Source organism: Catharus ustulatus, chromosome 1 (genome assembly GCF_009819885.2).
Source record: "Catharus ustulatus isolate bCatUst1 chromosome 1, bCatUst1.pri.v2, whole genome shotgun sequence".
NCBI lineage: Eukaryota > Metazoa > Chordata > Aves > Passeriformes > Turdidae > Catharus > Catharus ustulatus.
In genome coordinates, this window is record NC_046221.1 from 106,179,882 (window position 1) to 106,200,659 (window position 20,778).

A 20,778-nucleotide genomic window follows, 5' to 3' on the forward strand; every position below is an offset into this window, starting at 1 on the left:
TTGTTACACGCGGCTCAGCTCCTCGCTGCAAAATAAAAAGTGCGAGCCGTGAGCCCAGCTGCAAGGGGGGGTAGGAGTGGCCAGCCCCTGGCCAGCAGGAGCCTCACAGGGAGAGAGGGAGTGGGCAGCGTCGCACCGCCCCAAGCTGCAGACAGTCCCGAACTGCCCTGAACCGCAGCAACCCTGAGGTGTGAGCCATGGCCGCCCTGAACCGCAGCAGCCGCGAGCCCCACCTCACCAGCCAGGGACGGGTGGGAGTGCCAGGCCCTGCGCATGGGGAGGGCGCTTGGGACTGTGTTTAAAGGCTACACCAATCTGTTAAAATGTTTCCAATTTGAGCACATGCCAGTAAACTCCAGGTGGGATTCCGTTACTAATTAGTTACTTTGTTGCACGTGGCATGGATCTTCGCGGCAAAAAAAAAAAGTGCGCCTTATAGTCCAGTGCGCCTTATATGATCTACAAAGTTGCGAAATTTGCCGACTCCCGGGGGTGCGCCTTATAGTCCGGTGTGCCTTGTGGTTGTGAAATTACTGTAATAGTAGAAAGAACAGAAGACACTTCTCAGCTTGTCTTTCCTTTCATAACCAGCAAATAGTTTCAACCATCCATGGGGTTCAAACTTATTATGAGTTTTGGCCTTTACTGACTGCTAATACCAAATTAGGCTGGAAACAGAAATGCCTTCTACCTTCCAGATTAAAAAAATTGAATTTCAAGAGCATGACTTATCTTGCCTACTTTGAATTGCAGCTAGGATTCCTCTTCCTCCTATGAAAGGTACAGTAATTTCACGATTATACAAGCCTCACTTCCGGGTTCGGACCAAAATTTTAGTCAAAATGGTGTTGCTTATAATCATGAAATTAATGTAATTCTAGATTCTTTACACAAACACAGAACTACTTAATACTGAAGAATGCTGAAATTTTTCTAAATTATGAGAAATGTTTTTTAAGACCATTAGAGGAGCTGCAAGAATAGACACTGAATTCAGAGAACATAATTAAGCAAGGAAAAATAGTAATAGGGTTTGCATAAACAATAATTGCAATTACACTTAGTACCATCTAAATTTTATTTACTATAACATAAGCAACATCGCTACCACCATTCCTGTCCACAGCTGTATTTCAAACACACTGTAAAAATACACACTTACCAATACCTGGTGACTTGGAGAGCTGCCACTCACTTCTGCCAGCTCCAAGAGGTTGTCCAGTACATGGTTTCATATTTAAGATATTACTCCATGAAGTACAGTGTGGATTATAAAGTGAAGTTGCTCCCAAAAAGCCAGGATCAATATTTGGACCTAAAGGAATTCCTAAACTAAGTGGATTCTCAACATGACCTGCTGGGACACCAGAACAAGGAAGCCCTGCTGGAAGGCCAAAACCTGCAGAGCTGCAGCCATGAAACTGAGACAGAACTGCATTTCCTGAAGGTTGTACAGCTCCCAGATGTTGTTGTGCAAATGGAGTTGTTGCAAGCAAGGTGGGGACAGAAGAAGAAATTGCTTGACTCTCGGAGGTAGTGACATTGGATTTAACAGTTGATAGATGAACATACTGTTCAGCAGATGAGTTTTGATTGTATGGTAAACAGTTGTTTAATCCAGAATAAACAGGTAATGTATTCAGAGATGGTAATCCTTGCCTCTGTGATTTGTTTGTTTGATCCTGACACACTTCTTGTGCATCAACATTGACAGAAAGTGGTGGAAAGGTGCAGAATTTACTTGGCAAAGCTGATTTAACATGATCAAGCTCTTCGTGACTCGATGGTACATTTGAAGGAATAAATGCAAGCTGCTTTCCATTCTTCAGAAAACCTTCATTGGCCAGTTCTTGGTCCAGTACATGATGAGGTTTTCTTTGAAGACCGGCAAGTTCATTTTCTTCTTTTTTCTGGTCAATACTAAGTACTGTTTCTTTTCTATTTCTTTGACATGAGTGGTCTTCTAGATTTTCTTTTGTACGTTCCTGTGGAGGAATTGGGCTGGCCTGAATTATTGTTGTGCTCAGCTCACCAGTATTTTCACCCTAGTAAATAAACATAGCATGCAGTATTACACATCTTAGAAAAGCAATAGGGTACATAGGACACACCTAATTCTGGTACTGCCTGTTCAGGAAACTTTCCTGTCCAATCATCCAGTATAAGTAATCAAGTTTGTCTTGTATGAAGTTTTATTTTTATAGTGGTGACTCTTCACCCTGAAAAAGAAAACCTGCAGTTTCAACCTGTCTGCTATCCTAAAGACACATTGTACTGGGTCTGGCTGAGACGGAGTTGATTTTCTCTGTGGTGCTGTATTTTTAGATTTGTGTTCAAAACAGCAATGATAACACACCAGACACACTAGCCAGATAAAAAAAACCCAAACAACTGAATGGCCTTGGACCAAATCACTAAACAAAAATGATTTGAGACGCATGAAAACCATTGATACAAACACGTTCTTTGTGCACTCACACAAAGAAATCATTCAAGCCTGGAGACCTGCCCTTTTGATAGGAATGGTCCAAACTGGAATCAGCACTCATATTTACACAGACATGCATGTAAGTCAGAAAGGTTCTTCATGCTTTATCTGTCTGTTGTTTAAAGCTCAATCCACAATTACACACACTTAAGAAGGGGATAGATGTAGTATAGATTCCAGATTCCAAGGAATGCATAAATTCAGATAAAAGATTTACAGTTATTTTCACCAGCATAAGACTGCAAGTCTGAACACAAATTTCACCGTCAGTGTACTTTATTTTCTAAACCAGTAAAAACAGTGAATGACTGTCAGAGGAGGAAAATTACAGTTTCAGTCCTGAAAATGTAGTACAAGCTACATTATGTATTTATAAACATTTCTCCAGAAAAAAACCAAACAGGAAATGTATTCTCCTAACAGTTGAAACTGAACAGCAAGGGAGCATCAAGTGTGATGAAAGCGATATAGATCCTCCAAAATACTACAGGAATACCACACCACATTCCAAGAACAGAATGACTTAGTGAGAAATTACAGAAGAAAAAAAAAAAGGTAAAAAATACATCAACTCTAACTTTTGAAAAAGTTTCTAGTTATTTGATTTTTTTACTGTATGTGTATTTATTGGAGTGTGTGCATTCAGCACAGCTGATACCAAAATTCAAATTTCTGAAAAACTCAGAAGCTGAAAACAAGAATACATTTCCTTATGCACAGCATACCCTCAACTGTTTGAAAACCCTTAGGGCTTTTCTAATTTAAAATTACTTTGACTTGTAAATTTTGGTTTAGGGGCAAAGGGAGGTGTTGTTTTGTGTTTCTTACCCAATATGTCCCAGGGTTACGTATCACTGCTGAGTTCTTATGGGTACTGCCAGATGCAGAGACATAGGTTAACCTGCTCATGCTTGGACTTGAGTAAACAGAATGACGTAGCACATTCTCTTTGCAAGGAGATTCCTGACAATGTGATGGGCAAGAAAAGTCCATTTCAGATCTGAAAAAGAGATTCAAAATATACCAACGTTAAAATATATATTTTTAATGCTGACCTCAAGAAAATCCATGTTATACGATACCCATGCTATTCTAAAAGTCAACTTAATTAGCTGTTTTTTTTAAATGTAGTCAATAGAAATGAGAAATCAGCTCATTTAATTAACGTTTACAAGTTCTGGCATTGGTGTACATAAAACACATTTTCATTCTATATAAACCCACATAGGTAAAGCATCAGAGTTACACAAGTGAACGCAGATGCTAAGGCCACAGAAACAACACAATTTATTAAAAGATGTGCATCAATATGCTTGCATCTAACTAGATTAAAAAGCCAAATGAAATCATTTAACCTCCCAGGCATCACACATCAGTTTTCTATCCACTGCTGAGATTCTCTTCATTTCAAATACCTGAAAACACAGGAATTCTCAGCACTTTGTTGTGTTAGCTTGTCTTGTTGAACAACAATCAAAGTCACTGACAATTTTAACTGAATATCCTAATAGCTGTATAACATGCCTGCAAAAATACATCTACTCCTGCACATACTAATTTCTGAGAAATGCTAGAAAGCCTGTAATTCTAATAACACACACAAACACAAACTGTAGTTAAATACCAATGAACTTAAAAGTTAAGTAAGGGACACCAGTTGCCTCATCTTCTTACAAGACAGCACATAACCTTTAGCTACTGGCCATGTTTGTGTTTAAGACTACAGAATAAATTTAGTTGCAATTTTATGACACTTACTGTTATGGGAGTTCATTTAATATTGTTCTTTCAGTTGCTAAGGAAACCTTAAACTTTGAATACAAGTATGTATCAAAATACAAAATAGTCAAAAGCAATACAAGTATTTCTACCCACCCACTACCACAACAAGCAAAGATACAAATCAGAGAACCAAATGGAGTGAAATATTTTTAAGTTTAAAAAATGCATTTTCATTGGTCTATAGAATGTCCAGTTTAGTGTATAATGAAGTTTTAGCTTAAAGATCTTCTGTAAATCTGGATCACAGTCAATATTCAAATTAACATATGATCCCTCAACAATCCTCATGAAGCACTAATTCTTATAACCTGCACCAAGAAACTTACCCTGAAAATGCTGTTCCAGAAGTCTCACTAGGAGAAGAGTGAATCAGAGGTGAGGTTGAAGGTCTGAAGCTACACTGCTCACCCTCTGGAGTTAAGTCACATTCAGGTAGAATGGGTTTATGCTCTGGCAAACAAATTTTAAACACTGTATTTATTTAGGGACAGGAAACAAGTTTACTGTCAAGAAAAGCCTTTTCAACAATTAATTGCATTTATATAGGTTTACTTACCAGTACTATTCTGGGAAGATGGGGAGAGCTTCTCAAAAGTTACATGTTTTGTATTCCCACCACGAGGAATACCAGCATCCTTGTTTCTCTTCTCTATATTTTGCTTCCTCTCATCATTGTTCAATTTCTGCACAGGCTTGGCTGTTCTAGGACTTACTGAGACATATTTATTAGATTGCTTGGTAGGTTTTAAGTTGCTAAGGGATGGAGCATTTCCTGCACTTCCCTGCACCAAATCATTACATGGTTCAGGAACAGCACTTGGTGCTTGATCTACTGTTTCTCTATCTTCCCTTATACTACACGTATTAGTGAAATTGCTGTTCTGGTAAGCAAGCAGATTTCGCTGTGCCACTTCTATTTTTGCTGCTGAGAGAATTCCACATGTGTGGGCCTCATTTCCATTAAGTGTCTCTGATCTAGTATCAGCATCCATTGACTGTAAGTGTTTACTATTTACCAAATCTGTCAACTTTTCTGAATATTGAACATTATCTGCAATTACATCTTCGCGGCTGGGAACACCAGACAGACTAGAAAAATTCTGACTGTCACTTTCTTCATTAAGATAATCAAGCAATCGCTTCTTTATTCCTCGTTGTTTTCTATGATTATTCATCAAGTCTTCTGCAAGACCATCTTTATGTTTATCCAGTAAAAAGGTATCAGATGTAAGGTTCTGGACAGATGCGTCATGTTTCACAACACTCTCGTATTCACTTTCACATCTGTTCTCATCTGTTTTTTTGAGGTATTTTTCCATATCAAATGCACTATTTTCCTCATTGATGGATAATACCTCATTAGCAGAGAGTTCAGCTTCTTTAACAACCCCAGGAAGAACACGTGTTCTTTTATTTTTATTGGAGAGTTCCATCATCATAGCAGCTAGCTGGGAAGGTTCAGCACTGGAGGAAGCATTAGCAATAGCATTTGCAATTGTGCTGATACTCAAGACAGAGTCAGAATGATTAGACAAACCATCCTCAAACTTGCTTTTATGAATTCCATCCTACAACAAAACAAAATTAGTTAAGTACCACAGTAAAAAAATTTTTGTTCAGTGCTTTGTTTCTTGTTTGCATTTCAGGGTGTGGCAATACATTAACGTTCTTCACTGATGCATTTTTAAACACCTGCCTAGAAGGAACACTGAAACAGAGATTATTCTCATTATCCTGAGTTTTTTAAGTCTACTTCACAAAGGCTTTTCTAGATTCATTATGTATTGCCTACCAGGAAGCCTTAGTTCTTGTGAAACTTAAAATCCTGAAAGGTTTTTAGTTCAATTGAATGAACTGGGAGCAAAATCCTATCAGGGACAAACAGCAGAGAAGCGACCATGACCAAATACATAGTAACTTTCCAATTAATGTTTAAATCATTTGCCTCTACAGAGAGAGGACATAGCTATTCTTACAGCTTTTTCTATCACAAGTCTGAATTCTTCTTTGATTTTCACATTGGCTATTCTCAGCAAAGGGCACAGAGTAGGTAGACAGTTATATATCCAGAGTCCAGTTTCTTTCTGTCTCTCTCAGATGGACACAGACTCAGGAAGAACTGAAAACACCTGTCCTCTTGTAGATATGCATGCAGTACTTCACAACACCCTAATGAAGAGACAGACAAAGCATGGAGCAGACATGTACACCATGACTGGACTGAAAACAAGCTGAACTGCCAGGCTCAAAGAAGAGATCAGCAGCATCAAATCTCCATCAGGAGGCCAGTCACTCACTGGTAGAGTATCCTGGGGATCAAGACAGGGGCCAGCACTACTCAATAACTCCATAATGATGTGGATGTGTAATGATGAGTGAACCTTCAGCAAGTTCCATCATCACACAAAATTGGGAGGCATGGCTGATATATTAGGAGAGTCAGCTATCACTCAGAGGGACCTCAAGAGGACTGAAAGATGAGCTAAGAAGTTCAAAGCGAAATGCCAAGACCAGCACCTAAGGAGGAATAACCCCAGGTCCCTGTACAGGCCCTGGGCCAACTAGCTGGAAAGCAACTTGGCAGAAAAGGATTTAAGGGTCCTGGTACATAGGAAGCTGACCCCATGCCAGGCAAAGAAGCTCAGCAGCATCCTGGCCTGCATTAAAAGGAGTTTTGCCAGCAGGCTTAGGGAGGTGACACAGGTAGGGAAGCTGCGTATGAAGGACTACCAAACTAACAAGACACTTTTTTCAGACTTGCACTATGTTCATATTCTTAAATTCTACCAACTAAAAGATTTTATTCCAATGCTAAAGATAAGTTGTTTCATTAAAAAAATAGAAGGGGAAGACGCAGCTGAAATTCAGAAACTTGGTCACAGAATATTAACAGCCTATAAATCTCTGAAAAACTATGGGCTAACAGACTGATCAATTCCAAAAGTAAAGTTCGAACAAAAAGGAGAATGAGATTGTGATAGTAACACCTGACTTGGTACAGGTTCATGCCATTCTAGTGAAACTATCCTAAGAAACAAGGGCACCTACTAGGATTCAAATGATCCATGTAAAAAGCAGTGAGCTTATACTAAAGTCCAAATTTAGCTGTATTCAAAGAATAATAGTTGGAGTAATTTGAATTTTTAGTTCACAGTTGCAATTTAAAGAAAAATACAAGATAAATACCTTTGCTTTACTTTTGGTAGCTTCTTCTCTATTAACATTTTCATGGATTCCAGCAGTAGTAATCACCCTATGCCCTGAACCTTCAGAGGTGGTAAAATTTGCCCCTTCTCTTGTTTGTGCTTCTAAGTCACCTAACAACAAAAATAAAAGAATTAATTTACAGTAGGGAAATGGTCTAAAAACCTGTATTCTTGGGATACACATGCTCCCTTAATGCCCCATAGAAAAAAAAAGTTGTTCTATAACTACCTGAAAACACCTCCTCGGACAACTGTGAAATCTCTTGGTCGATGTTATCTCCCGTTGAATCAGATCGCCTTAGCAAAGAAACAGGCTGCCTTTTCTTCGGGGACATAATATGGTAACCAAAAGATGGCTATAAAAAATATCCCAAAATACAGCATGAGTCAATTTAATAATTAACAAGTAGGTTCAATGCACTTGCAAGGCAGTTTTGGCCTGCAGTGCTTGCTTGGTATACCTCTCATACCACAGAGAAATAACATGTGCCTCCTAGCACTGCAAATGCCTAATCTAAACACATACACTACTTTCCACTCATACATAAAATAAACTAACAACTGGCATGGCTGAATCCCAGCTAAGTGACTAAGTACCACACAGCTGTTTGCTCATTCCCCACCTCCTCCCAACAGAAACAACTGGAAAGAACAGGTAAACCTCGTGGATTGAGGCAAGAACAGTTTAATAACTGACACAACATATAAATTATATCTATAAGAGTGGTAATGAAAAGGAAGGAGAGGGGAATAACACCCAAGAGAAACAAGTAGTGCACAATTGCCACTGGACACAGACCAATACCCAGCCTGTGCCTGAACAGTGATCCATGGCTACAAGCCAACTCCCCCCAGTTTATAGACTGAGCAGGATGTTTTATGATACAGAATATCCCTTTGGTCAGTTTGGGTCAGCTGTCCTGGCCGTGCTCCCTCTGAGATTCTTGTGCACCTGCTTCACTGGCAGACCATGAGATACTGAAAGGTCCTGGATTTAGAGTAAGCACTACTTAGCGACAACCAAAACATCAGTGTGTTATCAACATTATTCTCATACTAAATCCAAAACACAGCACTGTACTAACTGCTACAAAGAAAACTAACTCTATCCCAGCTGAAACCAGGATACAATTTACTTATATCAGGTACTCAAAATATAGAAATAAAGTACATATGCTCACATCATGTCTGCCTGGAGGCATAGTCTGCCACTAGGTCTTGGAAGGCTTAGGACAGACTCTAACTCTGCCAACTCCAATAATTCCTCATGACACAAGTGAATTACACAAGCATATGTGAATGACGACTTATTCCCATTGTACACACTGTCCCACCTTCTTTTTTTGTCTGAAATACAAATGAGACTATCTACCAACTGCAGAAAAGAGAATAGCCAGGTATCCAACAGATATAAGAAGTATACAGATGTTGTAAGTGAGAATCTAGATGATTACATTTTTACTGTGGTTGGGCATTACCCAGATAGCACATTAACTATCAGTAGCCATTCAGAGATGCCCCCACTGTTCAAATACCCTTGTCTGAACAGCATTGCATTCGACTGTGTGGATTTGCTGGGACCTCCAACATGCCTCCTGTATACGGTATTTTCTCCCTCTAATCCTACACATAATTAGTTCCTGACCAAAAGGCGAAGATCAACATTCAATAGTAACACCAGCCAGCATTTCACATCAGAAATTCCAGTAGGAAACCAGTCAACCCACACCTGTAACACACAATTTCCTTCCTAAACCAACTTAGAAAATTAGATCTGAGAAAGAGCTGGTAACAAAATAACAAAACTACTGCTTGTTGTTGCTTGTCTGTCTTTTCCTTGTTTCTCAATATTAACATTTAGATACTTACCCGTTTCACATTACTGCCTCCACCCAGACATCCAAGAGCTTCAGATCTCTGACCAAAGAACTCCCCCAAAGACAAACGTAAATAGCTGGCATCTTTATCAACAATGAAGCTATTAGCAGATTTCCACGAAGTATTTGCTAATTCAGATGCATTTAGACTGCCTAGTTTTCCTGCCTGCAGACAAAAAGATTTCAGAAGTTGCAACTTGCAAATAAATTAGAAAATTTATGTTGTTTACATTGAGGTCATTAGTTACCTGCACAAGTCTGTGCGCTTTCTCAAATTCTTCCTCGTCTTGCGCAATCATAGCTGCTGCTTCAGCTTAAAACCAAAGAGAACATTTATTAATATAAGGCAAAAGTTACTAAGTAATGTCATTACTATTTGTCATCAATAAACTCAATTTGATGGAAAGTTATTGCACATATAATTCTAGACTTGAGACAGTCTGGGACACACTAGGAGTTACTTTTGGTGGGAAAAGTTACACGAAATTAGTTTTAAAGGAGTACTTGCTGGATCTTCAGAAGTCAAAGTAAAATCAGCATTTAGTTAATTAACTTAGTGGTGAATAAATCAAGTTTCTAACAGCCTTAGTCCCAAGTTAAATTATAACTTTTTTGTAGGTTATGATACCCATACCAGCTATAACCAAGCATCATATGGCTAACTCAGATCAAACTTTTACTATATCTGGGGTTGAAAATTTTTTCCATCAAGGTTGGTACCTTTGAATTGGAGCAATACTGGCTTGTACCAGTTCATAAAAAACACATGCAAATTAACAGGCCAAATAACTTAATCTTACTTTTGAATTCACCATGTGGAGTCTATCAGTGTTTTATCATCTACCATACAAAGAGGAAAGCCCATTGACTTGAAAGCAGTAGTGCTTAAAAATCCATCAGGTGGAAAAACCTAAGCAGCCTTGGAAAAATTGACAGTCAAATATTCCAATCACTCAACAGCTCTAGTCTAAGATTCAGAAGGTGTCTGAAATATAATGGCTTTTGAAAAATCATGGAAGGGTTACTGACATAGTAGATGGGAAAGTGTCTCCCAAATGATACGATATTTACTTGAACCATCAGAAAACCACTAAAGTGTTGAAAAACATTATTTCATCATTATTTCATTATTTCAGTCAACCCTGTTTGATCACTCATTCAAAACAGTGTTAGACAACCTTCACTTCAAAAGAAAGAAGAACCTTGAGTGGACCATGGGCGTCTTTAGAATACATTAGCCCATCTACATATCAGCTTTAGAAACTAGAAGAGATTAGGAGAAATGCTGTTGCACACATCGCTTGAATCTCTTATGAAACAGGTGAGCAGATGACATTTTGGGGCTAAGGAAATTTTTTGTCTATGGCACTACATGTGTATTATCCACACCTATATGACAAATATACAGACTCTCATGAAGATGAGACATAGGTCTCATCTGACATAGGTTAAGGATAATAAACAACTTTTTAAGTAAACAGAGGTTCAAAAAGCCTAGAATTCAAGGGAAGTTGAGAGTACCAAAGTCCCTCAATAAGTTCCAACATTTTTCAGTACCAGTAACATTTTTCAGCATCAAGATATTCCAAAGGGACTTCACAAAAAAATCAGCAGCTAGTCAATACAACACTTTCAAGATTCTCAAATTTTGATACTGTATTCACATTCTATTTGATTTTGTAGTAATTTTTCATTGATAATCCTTTCTTCTAAGTATCATGCAACACAAAATTACTCTTCTGTCTTTTTTTTTGCAAGAAAGGATAACAATCATTAAATTCCAAAGGAAAAATTGTGGAAGTGAGAGGAGTAGCTCATACAATAGGCACTTTTTGTTTTGTCTCAAAACACTCTTCATAGGAAGAGTAAGAAAGACAGAAAGAAGCTATGAACAATAAACAATGATATCATTACAGACTCTATCAGGATCAGTTTTCAAATAATTTGTAGTATCTAAAACCTGGAGCCTTTGCAACATCAAATACTGATTTCTTGAAGTGAAAAAAAAAAGAAAAAGAAAGTTTACTTAACATTATTACAGACAACAAGAGTTAACTAAAAGAGATGATTACATACAGCCAGTAATGAACTCCTCATTTCTTTTATCATCTTCAGACATATTTAAATCTTGTTCTTCATCAAATGCAGTATAATATGCAAGATCAGTCACCCATTTGCCCTCCTCATTTTGATAGACAACACTGTGTGGCAAATCACCTAAAAGATACATCAAATGCTACATTATGGATTAAAATAAAAAGGGATAGGCAAAAGTTGCTGCAACTGCAAGCCCAAACTCATTTCATCAGCAAATAAGTAACAGTTAAATGCAACATACAACAATCACTGTTTCTGAAAACAAAAGCAAGTCAGAATTAATTAATGCTACACTGGTTTTTATTACCAACTCCTACTACTAAATAAAAATGCCTAGCTTACAATTTTATTTCCTTTTCCATGCAACAGAGTATGGTCACAATTGCATAGACAGGTTTAATGTAAAGATAGGTTGTATGTAAAGCATCCTACCTTTGTCTGTTGTAGCTAAACCTAAATTCTCACAGCTGTCCCCAGCTGGAGAGAGGTAAGTATCAGGAAGACCAACTTTACATTGAGTTGCATCTGCCTGAGGTGCATTTGCACTAAGAACTTCAGAAGTGGTGTCATGTCCCAAAAGTCCTCTCGCTGCTTGTAGCACTTCTGCATCAGAAGAAGCAGCCAGACAGAGAGAGGATTCTACTTCTTGCTTTGGTAGGACATCTGAGACATCAGCTTTATGGCTGTCCATGCACTGAAGATACACGGAATCTAATCGCAATTCAGCAGCCTTGCGGGAATCCAGCACATCCCCAGCAGTCACGGAATTCTTTTAAAACAATAATCATTTGAAAAGTGTCAGAAGCACAGTTATTAACTGCATGTACTAAAAGTTATAGATACAAAACAGTCCAAGCTATGCTTGAAAAACAGGCCTAAAACCAAAGTGGTATTAATTTTTTGTAAAGGAAGGTTGGGTGGTTAGCTAAAAATCTAACAAGTTTTCAAAAACACTTCTACCTTCTACTACATTCTTACTCTACATGAATAGTAAGAATTTAAATGGCAATTTCATACCACTTGCTGTGCTGCTCTAGGCAGCATTTCTCTTTGCACAGGACATCCAGTTATCCCTTCAATTTGTGAATCTTCATCACTAGCATTTCCAGAGTCTATTCCAGTCACAGTCCCATGAGTGGCAGAATCCTGAAAGTTCTCCTTTAAATAAAAGATATAAAATATTTAGGTTCCACAAGAATAGACATACAAAAGGAAAAAAAAAAAACCACTACAGGGCTTTCTAGAATACTAAAAAATTATCTAGTCAAAAAGACATTAATGACACTTTGTTCACTCATATGACACTGCCACAGCCAGCATCACTAGTTAGCCTCTACCACCAAGGACAATAGTTCCTGGCTATGTCTATCCATGGATGTGCCTGAAAGGGCATACGTAGCAAGAAAACAGGAAGATCTCTTCTTATTCCCACTACATCCTCTCATTCCCTTTAATATGAGTACTGTGTTATTCCTTTTCCTTTTTCCCAATGGTTGACCCATTGTAGGATGAGAGCTCCAACTCAGACTCAGAGCCCTTTGTACCTACCCTACTGTCTATCTACAAGGCAGTGAAGCAGAGACATCTTTCACAGAGAAGCCCTGAAAGCAGAGCTCTGTTATTATCACTCGTAAAACCACTTATCCCTTCCTTCCTGCACTGCTGGAACAATTTGCAGCCTATCTAGACTACTTGTACAGGGTTAACACCACTTCCCACACAGCTTGGAAACTTTGATGTCAGTTGGGAAATTTCTGAAATTTCAGAAGCTGCAGTTTAATTGTTTAAATCAATCACACTTCTCCACTCTGGTCAAGCATGGGAGTACCAGGATCACACCGATTGTTGCAAAGGCAAGAAAATGGAAAGGCACTAAACCCCTGGAAACCTGTTTGGAATGGAGCTAACTGTTGCTCAAAGGCAGACCACAAGCCAGTCTGTTGCTGCCCTACATTTAACTTCCACACATTTACCAATTATTTAAGAGAATCATTGACTCTCTTGGATAGAAAAGACTTCGTGTTGCTATAAACTTAACAGCACCTTGGACATTGCTACCCAAGACGAAAAAAAATTATAAAGATTATTTATAAACTCATTGTATGATAAAAAATAAGTGCAAGCATATTGCCTTAATAGCTGTAGAAACAACCAAAAAAAATGAAACCAAGAAATAGTTAAAACTAATTCTGTTTAAAAATACCAGCAAATATAAGCACTGAAAGCTTAACATGTTTAAGAGCCATTGGCCATGCTGAGTTTTGAACTTTAAACCTACTTGTAATAGGACATTTTCAGAAATTTTCAGTGCTGCACAACATTCTGCAAGTTTCTGCAGATTGGTGTCTCTTCTTATCATTTCTGGTTGTATCAGCTGCTCAAAATATGCTTCCAGTTGGTTATCAAAGAATTCTCCATCATCAATATCATCATCTATGAAAAGAGAAGAAAATATTTCTACTCAGCAAACTATTAACTTAATTCTTATATGCTTAACTCTCAAAGGAAGTTATGCAACAAGAAAGAACAAAACAACTTGAAAAGACAGTCACGACATATGTAGATGCCAATGGGAGAAATGCAGTAGCCCTACTTCACTGCAAGGGTATTTCATCTCACAACTGTAAACCTAATGACCACTCTGCCTTCCTCACTGGTACATCCAAGAACATGCCCTGTCATCCTTCATGTCATGGGCAAAGTCAGCTGCATTCATGAAGAGCATGTTTGTCCTGCTGCAGTAGCTACTGGAAGGCACAAAAAATTCAAAACTCTTAGCGATACAGAACTCATGTTCTCAATTTATGCCAGGAGATAAACTAGACTTCCAACTTGGATGTCACCCCATACATGCAGTATCTAAAGAGAGCTGAATTTGAACTCAAACTCAAGTAAAAGTCCTTTTTAACTTCATGGAGGTGCTCTTCATCACAGAATTTTATCTCTACTAACCTGAACTTAAAATTCAGGTAGTTACCACTTTATTAAATCAATGCCCATGTTGCCACCTACTCCTGTTACAATTTTTAAATAGTCAGTTTTTCAAATAGAAGTTTTCTTTAATATTGTTGTACTACTTTTTAATCAAGCACAATCTGATATTAAATACTTAAGTAAAATAGAATCTTTCTCCTCAAGTATACAATAACACTGAGTCAGAACTATAGACTCAGCTACCAAGAGTTATAAACACACCTACCAGTGGAATCTTCATCTGTGCTTAGAAGAGATGAGAGTTTCTCATTCTCCAAAAAACTTGAAAGGCTATTGCTAAGATGAACACTTGAGTTAGCACCTTCTACCAGCTTTTCAGAAGGTTCAGATAGACCAACCTGTGAAACACACCCATAAAGAAATGTTACTAGAAATTACTACTGTATGAATTCAGTTAATTAGAAAAATTAATAAGGTTAATATTATTGCAAAACTCCACATGCACTTTTTTTTTTACTTAACCCAGGAAACACTCTAGTTACAATGGACTTTGCCTGTTAGCTTCCATTACGGATGCATGCAAGAAATGTGGGAATCATAAAAGGCGAAGAGCAAAAAAGCATCTGACGGACACCAAACTTAAGAGACCTCAAAATAAAGAACTGAAACATTGCATTAAAGAGTTTACACTTGAAAAAGCTGTACTCCATCCATTGAGCTGCAACCCCAACTTAAATGTACAATACATCTCTCAATAGTTTCCTATGTTGTTAAAACAGAGCTTCTTCAGAAATTGTACACACAGATCCAACCCTTGGTGGAAATTTCTCCAAATAAGCACATCGAATTATTCAAAAAGTAGTATTTCAGCTGAATCTAGCTAACAGCAAATACTCTATCTTTCCTATAGCTGCATGGTTTTTTAAAAATGGCATGATGTAATGTCTGGTATAGATTTAGTCTCACATTCTTTGTAACTAATAAATTATTTCCGACGAACAGCAAAATAAGTCCAAGTTCAGAAAGTAAAGAATTTGAAAGGAAAATTAATTATGGTTATCAGAAGACAACTTGCAAGCATTCAGCTGCAACTTACTGACCACCATGGCTCCTACAAAAATCAAATGACAGAAAATGAAATCAAAATACTAGCTGACACATTAAGGAGTATGTATTGGACAGCATTTGGCTGCAGCCTGATATGTGTTTTCTAAAGGGAACAGGCAACCTCCCATTTCTGTCTGCATTGTATCTCTGTGTGCAAAACTCTTAGCATCTCTAACACAGTAAATAAAAATGGGTGAAGCATAGCCTGACCTGTCAATACCATCAGCTATTTGCTAGCTCTGGATTGCCTACTTCAATTTCCAAAAGCAATACAAAAAATTATTTAAAAGACGTTTCACTAAGATAGACTACAACTGGGATAAAATGCAAGGTCCTTATAGTGACAAAGATCTACCAGACAGCAGAGGCTACGAGTAAACAAGAGTTTTCACAACTGAGGAAGATTAGATGGAGTCATGCTCACATGGTACTAATTAAGTGATCTGCAAACTGAAGACAAAGTGAATCATGCCAGCACCTTTACAAATTTAAGGTATACACAAAATAAGACAATAAACACAGTTCCATTCACTCCCTTTTCCTCTCACAGAATTAAGTCTCTTAGAAGATTTATATTAGAAAACATTTAATTTCACTGTATTTGGAAAAGCTTTTACCTTGCTGTTCTTGATGTCTGGGAGAAAACATATTCCAGTTGGCCTATCTGAAACACAATAAGTGGTGTAAGCAGTACTTTAGCAGTATTACATGAGAATGTACAAGTGCTGACTATTCTCTAAGGTTAAACTGAGCCTCTGGAAAGTCTTGCCATATACCACAGAAATAACCCAAACATACAGATTACCACAACACCAAACCTTGTACATTCTTATGACAATGATCTAAAGGATCTTGTTAAAAAGGCAGAGCTTCTTCCGGGCTAGAACTCTAAAAATTATTAAAGTTATTTTCCACCTTAAGGACTTCCACAAGGTAACACAAGAAAGTAAGGAGTCCAAGTTTGTACTAGCAGGAGGAGGAACAAGTGTTCTGTTCCACTGCTGCATTTCACCTACTGGACCAATTCTTGTTTTGGATCACTTTAAGTAGCTTCCACTTGTCTGTGTGTTATATCCACACATAATCCAGTTGCAAGTTCCACATGACAGAGAACAGCTTAGACTTGCACATACAGATTTTAGCAAAAAGGGTTGTAATTCTTCAGTAATAGGTGTGAATAAAAGAATCTCCAAACAACAATTTCCAAGTTAAAATCAAACTGGTCACTACCTAGTCCAAATACTGGGCAGCCTCAGCTTTCCAAAGCATCACCGTTTTGTTGCCAGTTACTGCCACTCCCTCAAGACTACAGTAACAAATGACTGAAGACAACATTTCCCTGTTAGAAGTGTTTTTTAATAAGGATCTATTTATATTACAGGTCACAGTATTTTCTAATTGAACATGTTATGTGTCAAAATTATTAATACCTGACAAAAGCCTACACAAATACTCAAAGCTTGGAAAAGGATAACATCTAGAAGTATATATTTACTAACTGGATTTACCAAATTTTAGGGGACAAATATAATTTATTCACAAAACTGGCATTAGCAAAAACCACAGGCAAGCTTAATATCGGTAGCCATGCCATTAAAATAAGTTTGAGAATATTCTTTTGCTTCCACTACTCTACCCAGACTTCAGAAAAAGTACAGTTTTCACAGCAAGTATTCAAAACTATTTTTTCATGCATAACTTCACTAGAAGAGTATGCTTCCAACTACAGCAGCAATTAAAGACCTCTATTACAGGATGGAATAGGCCAAGAGAAGAGATGCTAGTTAAAACATAACCTCACAGCCTGCACTTAGTGAAATAGAAGGGGTAGAGAACAAGCTACATGCACTTCTTCTCCAAAGTTCCTGGAACTAAAGTTAGATAACTAATGGCATTCTATTTTATGGTACTATATAGCAAACATTATTTCCACCAGCTTGCTGGATAGCTTTGTACTTTCAGGAGAAATCTGAGAACATATCAACCAGAAGCTTTCTGTTTTCAGGTTTCTCTAATCCAAGAGATTTTTTTTTCAAAACCCATTTATAACATGCCATAAAACAGTGAAAGGGTCGAAAGACGACATCTGTAGCATAAAAAGCTAATTACAGCCACACTAAACACAGAATTTTTCTCAAAATGTAATACCTTCCAATCTCTCAAGTGGCAAAACTTCACCTAAGGTACCTTGACTGTGATTTGAATGTTCAACATCCTGAGCATCTTCTCTATGTATTGAGTGGGATTCTTTCAAATTAATACAAGGCGGTTGAGGGTCTTCAATCTGTGTAGCAATTTCCCTAGAAAGAGAAACATTTTAATTAAAAATCAGTAAGCTACACAGGCCATCATCTCTCCTGACAAAGATTCGACAAATTCTCCAATTTCTTTGACTAAGACCATTGTTTCCAATATAGGATAGATTCTAGAGACCTGTCATTTTGCCATAAAAGAACACATATCAAAATTACAAGGACTTCAGTTTAACAATCTAAACTGTGACACAAATAGTGACATTCCATGCAAAATATGCCTCTCTACCCATTTGCTCCTCTCTTTCATTTCTGTAAAAAGAGGGAAAAGTATAAGGACAAAAGGGTCTACTCTGACCAAGTTCCATGATTCATTTGAGACCAAGTCAAACACTGGACAAGATTTCACCAAGTCCACAATATCACCAAGCCTTTTGCTACACTAAATAAGGGACCAAATTATAAAGAACATGAGTTACTGAAGTTGCACGCAGTTAAATAACAGTTTTCATAATTATGCAGGAAAGTTATCCTTCACTTCTGGTTTTACACAACGTCCATGCAGGCCAATAAACTAATCATGCCAGATGTTAAAATTTCATACTTTTGCTTCAATAATTTAAATAAATAAATTAAACTAACATTTAAAAGTCTAAAATACAACTATTCCATGTTCTGTTTTGTTTTCTTACTTGAGCACAATCAAGACACTGACTCCATCTCAAATCTTATATTCTTCATTTTGATAGGGACATACTGCCTACAGTGCAATTTTATCAGTGAGAAAGGCACACAGTACAGCTTCTGTCACAACAGGAGCACAGTTGGCCTTGGTTAGAATAATCTATGCAACAGCTTCCCACACTCAGCAATGCTTTCCCAAGTGTATCACTAATACTAATTATTTCCTAAGAAATACCAATCACTGAAGCTACAAGAAAGGCAAATTTAACAGAAACTGTTGCTCCTTTCTGTATGCAAACTGCTTGATACTTATTCAAAACATATTCATAGAAGTCTAAAATGCTATTCACACACGACATGAACCAGAAACACCAGCTTAATTCTAGATTACACAAAGCAAACCAGGAAAATACAGGCCACATTCAGGTAAGTCAATTAAATAATCATGCTCAGAACATTTTTAATTAGTGTGACAACAAAACAAAACCTCAAAGTCTAGAAAACATCCCTTCTAAAGATTCATTCTTGTCACATACGTGAAGTCCAATTAGTCAATCAAACAGCAGAATGCTGCCCACATAGGGCTGCACAGGCTAAGTGGCATCAATCCCTGCAGAGGGTGCTTCCATGTGGCCTAGCACTATCCCTTTTCAGAAAACGTGGAGGAGCTGTTTTTGCAGGAAAAGCTGCCCAGGCTGCCAAACACTGTAAGCTAACAGGCCAACGCACAGCTGAGCTCTCCAGTTACTGCAGGCCAGTAGTAAAAGCTGCTGTTTTCGACTCTGCAACTCAGTTCTGAATTAGCCCATAATTAGCCATATAGCACATATAAATCTACATACTAACTTACTGGTTTTCTGCATTTTAGGACAGAATTAGATTTTGACTATCTCACTTACATGTCATCATGAAAGCAGAGGGCAAATCTTTCCACGGGCTCAGGACGTGACTGACTGCTGTGAGCAGATCCTGATAGAGGTGAATGTTTCCCTTCCAAATAGGATGCACAATCATCAGGAAGCCTGTAAATGTGGAGTGGAACAACACACGTCAGAGTCATTCTAATATGCACTGCTCCCATTTTCCAAAGAATTGCGGGGAAAAACTCATATTGATGACTACTTATTTCTTGTAAGTTATTTCAATATTTTAGCTAATCTGTATTTAGAAATACACATATGTACCCTGAATGTTCCTCTCCAGTCTTCTTTAACTCTACAGAAACCACATTACAGTTTTTAGTGGCTAGCAGCGTCCTTCTGGAACACACACTTCTGGAAAGACAGGGTATTAAAGTCTCATCTTACTTGTTGTTAAGTAACAGAACAGCAGTCAAGTGCAAAGGCTTCAAATTGTTACTCTCTGCTCTACTCCAAGTTTTAATTCTTATACATAACACTAGCTCTTACACTTTCTAAAAGGAGCCAGATTCAGGCAAGTTCAGTGAACAGTTAACAGAGAACAATATATTATTCTCCGCACAACTTCAAACTCAAGTATAATAAGTTGAAGAGCTGAGTTAAAAGAGACTTGATTCTAATAGCCTAAAAATTAAATTACTTTTGAAGGGCAATTTTTGCAAATGTTAAGTATTGTACTAATTACAAACTCAATGTAAATGTTACACTGGCAACACAGACAATCCTATGTTTGCTGGTTACTGAGATACTGATTGGTAAAGAGTTTTATCACTGACTAAGTAATCTGTAAAATTAATTTTTGCTCTCCAGAGTTAAATGCTTCAACTGTTTGGGCTTTTTTGTATTACTGAGACCCTCACCTGCTGTCACCGCCCACTTGGCTCCTGACGAGAGTGGAGGCCGCCACAGGCAACCCCGGGTTGGAGACAGTGACATTCTCGAAGACCACACTTGCGCTGCTGTTCAAGGAATGGCCCAAGTAGCTCGGGAAGGTCTCGTCGGCGATATTCCTGAATTCTTCCATCATCCTGCACACGCTGCCTGGAAGAGCACTCGGCCGGCAACACCATCAGCCCCGGTCCGGCAGCATCTGCAAGCAGGAGCCGAATAGCTTCACACTTACCGAGGCAATGCACTTTACTCACACATCGCCGCCAGCATTCCTGGGCAAGCACCCCGCTTTACCCACAAACGTGCTCGAGAACCACTCCCAGTGCTCTCCCACCGAGACTTTTGGGGGACACACTCTCACAGCCCTCTCGGAGCGCCTAAAAAGAGCGGTGCTCCTGCGAGTCAGAAGCACCGCTGCCAGGCGTGCCAGCCTATATTTAGCCCGTAAAGCCGCCCGGACCGCGGCGGTCCGAGCCTGCCTTCCTCCCTGCGCGGCCCCTCCAGGGGGCACCTGAGGCGACACCAACTCTGTGCGGCTAC

General features: G+C 38.3%; 1 protein-coding gene across 3 annotated transcripts in view; it reads right to left on the bottom strand.

Moving 5' to 3' along the window:
- Positions 1-20,778, bottom strand: part of CEP192 (centrosomal protein 192) — a 56,962-nt gene that overhangs the window by 36,004 nt on the left and 180 nt on the right. For 2 of the 3 annotated variants that reach the window (XM_033075914.1, XM_033075922.1), the window contains exons 2-18: positions 20,208-20,437; positions 19,327-19,449; positions 17,640-17,791; positions 16,109-16,155; positions 14,650-14,782; positions 13,729-13,883; positions 12,468-12,608; positions 11,883-12,219; positions 11,430-11,570; positions 9,602-9,666; positions 9,346-9,519; positions 7,706-7,832; positions 7,457-7,587; positions 4,827-5,838; positions 4,597-4,720; positions 3,317-3,488; positions 1,163-2,045 (exon numbers count right to left, since the gene is read on the bottom strand). In XM_033075914.1, the coding sequence (XP_032931805.1) occupies positions 1,163-2,045; positions 3,317-3,488; positions 4,597-4,720; positions 4,827-5,838; positions 7,457-7,587; positions 7,706-7,832; positions 9,346-9,519; positions 9,602-9,666; positions 11,430-11,570; positions 11,883-12,219; positions 12,468-12,608; positions 13,729-13,883; positions 14,650-14,782; positions 16,109-16,155; positions 17,640-17,791; positions 19,327-19,449; positions 20,208-20,374 (4,084 nt within the window). In that variant the 5' untranslated portion in view covers positions 20,375-20,437. The remainder of the gene's footprint in view (positions 1-1,162; positions 2,046-3,316; positions 3,489-4,596; positions 4,721-4,826; positions 5,839-7,456; positions 7,588-7,705; positions 7,833-9,345; positions 9,520-9,601; positions 9,667-11,429; positions 11,571-11,882; positions 12,220-12,467; positions 12,609-13,728; positions 13,884-14,649; positions 14,783-16,108; positions 16,156-17,639; positions 17,792-19,326; positions 19,450-20,207; positions 20,438-20,778) is intronic. The other variant, XM_033075932.2, reaches the window with a different exon arrangement.